The sequence below is a fragment of the Terrapene carolina genome, unplaced genomic scaffold (genome assembly GCF_002925995.2).
Source record: "Terrapene carolina triunguis isolate 2854851 unplaced genomic scaffold, T_m_triunguis-2.0 Scaffold88, whole genome shotgun sequence".
Taxonomy (NCBI): domain Eukaryota; kingdom Metazoa; phylum Chordata; order Testudines; family Emydidae; genus Terrapene; species Terrapene triunguis.
The window spans coordinates 2,692,337-2,698,813 of record NW_020664439.1 but is presented as its reverse complement, the minus strand read 5'-3'; the positions used below and the strand labels follow the sequence as shown (position 1 = coordinate 2,698,813).

The 6,477-nt window shown below is 41.2% G+C and overlaps 1 protein-coding gene across 4 annotated transcripts in view; it reads left to right on the top strand.

Moving 5' to 3' along the window:
* IWS1 (interacts with SUPT6H, CTD assembly factor 1) overlaps window positions 1–6,477 on the top strand; it is a 29,989-nt gene that overhangs the window by 12,505 nt on the left and 11,007 nt on the right. For all 4 annotated transcript variants that reach the window (XM_026649897.2, XM_026649899.1, XM_026649901.1 and 1 more), the window contains 5 exons: window positions 1–421; window positions 3,502–3,697; window positions 3,936–3,993; window positions 4,597–4,697; window positions 6,036–6,186. The exon at window positions 1–421 is cut by the window's left edge and continues 459 nt beyond it. In XM_026649897.2, the coding sequence (XP_026505682.1) occupies window positions 1–421; window positions 3,502–3,697; window positions 3,936–3,993; window positions 4,597–4,697; window positions 6,036–6,186 (927 nt within the window). The remainder of the gene's footprint in view (window positions 422–3,501; window positions 3,698–3,935; window positions 3,994–4,596; window positions 4,698–6,035; window positions 6,187–6,477) is intronic.

The window sequence follows — 6,477 nt, the reverse complement described above, 5'->3', positions numbered from 1 at the left end:
GAAAATGAGGAGCCCCCGAAACAGGCAGCCAGCGATTCCGAAAATGAGGAGCCCTCGAAACAGGCAGCCAGTGACTCTGAAAATGAGGAGCCCCAAAAAGTTCATGCTAGTGACTCTGAGAACGAAGAGCCTCAGAAACATCCTGCAAGTGACTCTGAGATCGAAGATGTTCCCAGACGCAAACAAAAAATAGAGTCTGATGACAGTGATGGAGGGAATGGGAAAGAGGCAATGCAGAATGACTCTCGGCATTCAGATAGCGAGCAGGCAGGAGAAGGATTTCATGCGTCTGACAGTGAGGAGGATGGTCCTAAGAGACGGAAAATAACAGACAGCGATGAAGACGAGGAGAGAGATGAGGACAAGGCAGTCAAGAGGAAAGCAGCAGTCTTTTCTGACAGCGAGGATGATGAGAAAACACGTAAGGAAATACTAACTATACGAGAAACAGTTGTGTAATGGATAACTAGCTCTTTCTCCAAGGATCAAATTTCGGTTTAAATAATAATTTAAACTGATAAGTTGTGGCTACATATCTTGGAGAAGGAGGGTATACACTAAATGCTTCCAAACCGTTTGCTGGAAAAGTTCATTCTATCACATTTGCTTTTCCCACCTCTTTATTAACTATACTTCATTGCTTGAAATCCCCAGATAAGAGAAGTTCAGCCTACTATTGTTGTTAGCAATGTGAACTTACTCAGATGTCTTTTGAATATTTATTTTCAGTGTCCATTTTTCCCATAGGAATTCGATGTAGCTAACTTCCTGGGGTTGATAGTGCCCTGTCTTCAGATTGGTCTCTTTGGAAACCCTGTTCTATGTAGGAGCAGTTGCTAGATGGCAGCAACTCTTTTTCTTGATGTATGTAGCCTGCTAATCTATGAACCACTAAGCAGTATCCCAGCTGATATTTTTTCATACACTTCAAGAATGATTCTATCCTGAAATGTGGCTTTGTAAAAACAGCACTTTCTTACCAAAACAGTCTGCTCCCTATATGTATTTAGAATTGTATTCAATTATTGCCTAAAACAAGTTTTTACTGCCATCTATTTGGGAGTGACAGTGAATCAGGGAATGAACAAGAGTAAGTACTTCTGTAGTGAGTTCCCATATGGTAGTGAATAGTGAGGTTCGCCTCAAATGAAAAGAGATGCGTCCCAATAGCAGTGTGAATGTCCACAGTATGAACTTCAATTCTTATATATTTTTCAGATATTCCCACAGTTGCCTTAGTAATTGCCTGGCAAACTAACTTGTATTACCCCCTGCAGAGTTGTTACAGCCATAGGAGAATGAGGTAGATTCCATAATGGCTTGTGCTTCAACAGGAGAACTGTTCATTACGTTCCTGTTATAGAATTTTTATTGTTGGTGTTACACGAGCGAGAGAGAATCCAACTTGACTTCTAGACTCCAAACTGAGTGATCAAGACTTAGAATCATAGAATCACAGAATATCAGGGTTGGAAGGGACCTCAGGAGGTCATCTAGTCCAACTCCCTGCTCAAAGCAGGACCATTTCCCAACTAAATCATCCCAGCCAGGGCTTTGTCAAGCCGGGCCTTAAAAACCTCCAAGGAAGGAGACTCCACCACCTCCCTAGGTAATGCATTCCAGTGCTTCACCACCCTCCTAGTGAAATAGTGTTTCCTAATATCCAACCTAGACCTCCCCCACTGCAACTTGAGACCATTGCTCCTTGTTCTGTCCTCTGCCACCACTGAGAACAGCTGAGCTCCATCCTCTCTGGAACCCCCCCTCAGGTAGTTGAAAGCAGCTATCAAATCCCCCCTCATTCTTCTCTTCTGGAGACTAAACAATCCCAGTTCCCTCAGCCTCTCCTCATAAGTCATGTGCTCCAGACCCCTAATCATTTTTGTTGCCCTCCGCTGGATTCTTTCCAATTTTTCCACATCCTTGTTGTAGTGTGGGGCCCAAAACTGGATACAGTACTCCAGATGAGGCCTCACCAATGTCGAATAAAGGGGAACGATCACGTTCCTCGATCTGCTGGCAATGCCCCTACTTATACAGCCCAAAATGCCGTTAGCCTTCTTGGCAACAAGAGCACACTGTTGACTCATATCCAGCTTCTCGTCCACTGTGACCCCTAGGTCCTTTTCTGCAGAACTGCTACCTAGCCATTTGGTCCCTAGTCTGTAGCAGTGCATGGGATTCTTCCGTCCTAAGTGCAGGACTCTGCACTTGTCCTTGTTGAACCTCCTCAGGTTTTTTTTGGCCCAATCCTCTAATTTGTCTAGGTCCCTCTGTATCCGATCCCTACCCTCTAGTGTATCTACCACGCCTCCCAGTTTAGTGTCATCTGCAAACTTGCTGAGAGTGCAGTCCACACCATCCTCCAGATCATTAATAAATATATTAAACAAAACCGGCCCCAGGACCGACCCTTGGGGCACTCCGCTTGAAACCGGCTGCCAACTAGACATGGAGCCACTGATCACTACCCGTTGAGCCCGACGATCTAGCCAGCTTTCTATCCACCTTACAGTCCATTCCTCCAGCCCATACTTCTTTAACTTGGCGGCAAGAATACTGTGGGAGACCGTATCAAAAGCTTTGCTAAAGTCAAGGAATAACACATCCACTGCTTTCCCCTCATCCACAGAGCCAGTTATCTCATCATAGAAGGCAATTAGGTTAGTCAGGCACGACTTCCCCTTGGTGAATCCATGCTGACTGTTCCTGATCACTTTCCTCTCCTCTAAGTGTTTCATAATTGATTCCTTGAGGACCTGCTCCATGACTTGCAGAAATAAAAATGTTTCCTTGAAAATTAAGTAGCTTTCACATAGGATTAAATGAGAGACCATAAATATGAAACTCCACACAGTAGTTTTTAGATAACTGCACTCAAAAGGAATGTTTGCTAAAAATTGTACTGTTCTCTTAATTTTTATTTCTAATTTACAAGTAACACAAGTTTATTAGAACTATAAGAGATTAGAGAAAAGTTTTTTCTTTTTTTTTGCAATGTGTTCACTCCATACATTTGACAGCACTTTGAATAAAGTCACTTTCACTGTTATCCTTCTATAGACAGTTTCTCCTCTTTTTCATACAATGGGAGAGAGAAACAAAATTTTGAAAATAGGAAAATGATAGTAAAACTACAAAAATTGTCAGTGGGGCTCTAGGTTAAGTGTAGCATCTAAAATCACTTTAATTTATTTATTGAATTGGCTAGATTTCAAGATGACAATCTCCCTTTAGAGAAGACATGCAGGAAAGTATAAATAATTTTTAGTGAAGGCTATGTTTTAAAAATTAGTGTCAGTGGTGACATGGTTAGGAATGCCACTGTATCTGTACAAAAAATCTCGGCTAAGAGATTGCTGTCAAAAAAGAATTGGGCAGTTTCCATTTCTCTCCCTTGTCTTGTAGTTTTTCTTGCCACAGTGTAGCTAGTTGGGAGGACCACTTGTAATTGAGCCAACTTAGTCACTGTGTGTCGTGTAATATGTTCCCGTGTGTTAGAAGCTGCAAAGAAAGGGCGCATCATCTCAGATGTGGAAGAATCTGATAGCGATGCATCAGAGAAATCTGACAAAAGAAAGAAGAATGCTGTAGCATCAGATAGTGAGGAAGAGGAGGAGAGCAAGGACAGCGCGGGAAAGAAAAAAGAAGAGAAGGATCTTTTTGGGAGTGACAGTGAATCAGGAAATGAACAAGAGTAAGTATGTTTCTTTGTAAATGTGAATTCCTATATGGTAATGAACAGTGAGGTTTTCCTCAAATGAAAAGGGATGAGTCCCAATAACAGTATGAATGTCCACAGGAAGAACACGTTAGTTCTTTGTATGTTTCAGATATTCCCACAATTACATTAGTAATTGCCCAGCAAACATTTATAGTCATTGTCATATTATTCTTGGGTTATCTGTTAGAAATGGAAAATATTACTTTTGCAGGAACCTGATTGCAGATATATTTGGTGAGTCTGGTGATGAAGAGGAGGAGGAATTTACAGTAAGTATGTAAACCACTGGACAATGGATCTGGTTCAGTTTTGTTATTATTAACTTGTCTTTTAGGAGCCCCAGTCATGGACCAGACCCCATTGTGCTAGGTGCTGCATAAATAGAACAAAAAAACAGTCCTTGCCTGAAGGAGTTTACAATCTTAAGTATAAGCCAGGAGTCATCAGGTGGATACAGATAGACCAGTGGGGGAGCACAAAGAAACAATGAGACAGCATTGGCCAGCATGATAGCTAACCATTGTTTTAGAAGCTTGTCTGTATGTAGTGTTAATCCAGAACAGCTGTTCCACTTTAAATTCACACTTTACTTTATTCCAGAATAACTTTCATGTGTAGACAAGCCCTGAGTCTGTGTCAGATTCATTGAGGCAATTCATGAATTAGATGGTCTTGTCAGCCCTTGCTGTTTGGAGAGTACTGTCAGTGTAAGAATCCTTGTTGTAGATGAGAAAAGTGTTGGCCTGGGTTTAGAGAATAGCATGAAGAAGAGAACAGTAAAAAGATAGTGCATGTATTGTGTAAATTGAGAAGATGTGAGTAAATATACAAAAATAACTCCCCATATTGACTTGCACTGTCTGTACCACCAGGGTTTTAACCAGGAGGATTTGGAAGAAGAGAAAGCTGAGGCAGAGATGAAAGAGACAGCAGATGATTCAGACTCTGATGATAACATCAAAAGAGGGAAACAGTAAGTCCATGTGAAGACATGGCAAGGGGTTAATTTTATTTTCTCTCAGACAACTATATATCCCCCTTCCCACCATCCAGCACATGATTTCATGTGACAGGGATCCTCAGAGGCTGAGTGGGCTGCCCGCTGGCTTAGAAAGGCAAGGGACCATATTCAAGTAACATGTTCTGCCACTGGGCCACCAAATCAGCTCCTCTTTCTTTTCCCTTTCTAACCTGGTTTTGTCAGTGACTTCTGAGCCCATAGCAAACCACCTGTGCTGTTCCTGAGGATAATAATTCCCCATCAGAAGCTGAGTGAAACTGACATCTAATCGGTTCATTCTCTATTTTTGATGGCCCACTGGTGAAGTGCTACATGTAGGAACATTGGAGGCATAGGTGTGATATTCTACTAGTGCAGGTGATGAGGTGTGGAAGGATATACAGTCAGTACGTTTCCTCTTCCTTCCTATGCTTTTGCATATTGCTCCTCTAGTAACAGAGCACCACATCTGTGTTGCAGCTGCTTCAGCATAGAGCCTTTCCCCTACAAGTACAGCAAAGTGAAATGGATCCTTGTCAGTTTCATACTGCTGCTATGGGCAGGTGAGCAAAATGGGATTTATTTCCAGACTATAAACCAGTGCATAGGATAAGGATCTACTACACACATCTCTCCAATGTAGCCTTTCCACAATTCACAGGAATCCAGTTCTGTATCACTTACGTTAGTTCAGCCCTGGGCATCTTCTGATCAAAAGTGGCCAATAGAGCTGTGAAGTGCCTTGGGAAGGCTGACACAAATGTGTAGTAGGGGCTAAGTTAAGTTTCCTACTTTCACTTGTATTCTTAGCAGATTTGAACTCTGGACTTTGTATGTGTATGTTCTTTTGTAGATTTTGTCTATGTTGGATGGCTTACCACTCACAATCTTTGTTTACCCATCCTGTGAGAAACCCTGCTAAATGTAACCTCACCAAGTTCACAAACCCATAGAATACAGTACAATTTTTATAATATCTCCTTTCCTTGGGAGTTTGAGAGGGAGATATGCATAAGCTTAGTGGAAAACTGTATTTCAGAAGAACAAAGCTAGTCCAGTTTTGACAAAGATTTCTGTGAGAACATGGAAATCACTTAGCCTCTTTCTCGGCCAGTTTTTCACACTGTCTAATAGGAATATTGTTTACCTCACAAAGATGTAATGAGGCTTGCTCAGTGTTTATAGAGCACTTGGAGATCTTTGGATGGATTGCATTATAAAAGTGTGCAAAAGCCATTACCTGCAGAGAGAAAAATGAAAGGGGGAAGATTCCTTATCAGACTTTCAGTAAACTCTTTTCCTGCATTTCAGTATGGACTTCATGTCAGATTTTGAGATGATGCTACAAAGGAAGAAGAGCATGAGTGGCAAGCGCAGACGAAACCGTGATGGTGGGACATTTATTAGTGATGCAGATGATGTAGTCAGTGCTATGATTGTTAAAATGAATGAAGCTGCAGAGGTGAGTTTTCTCATGTGCCAGGAATATTGGTTAAGTTCCCTTTTTGCTCACTGGGAAAGTAATTGTTTTCAGCATAATATAAGACACAATCTTGTGTTCAGTTGTAGTACACCGTGAATAGCTGAAAATTTCAAATATCCAAATACTTTACTATTGCATCAAATAATCCTTTCACTTATCTGAATTTCAAAGTTTTCTGCTGTTGAAAATGAGAATAAAACTGGTGCTTATGGTCTAAACTTTGTTAAACCAGTTATTTCTAGAGTTTTATATATTTACTTGTTTTTTATG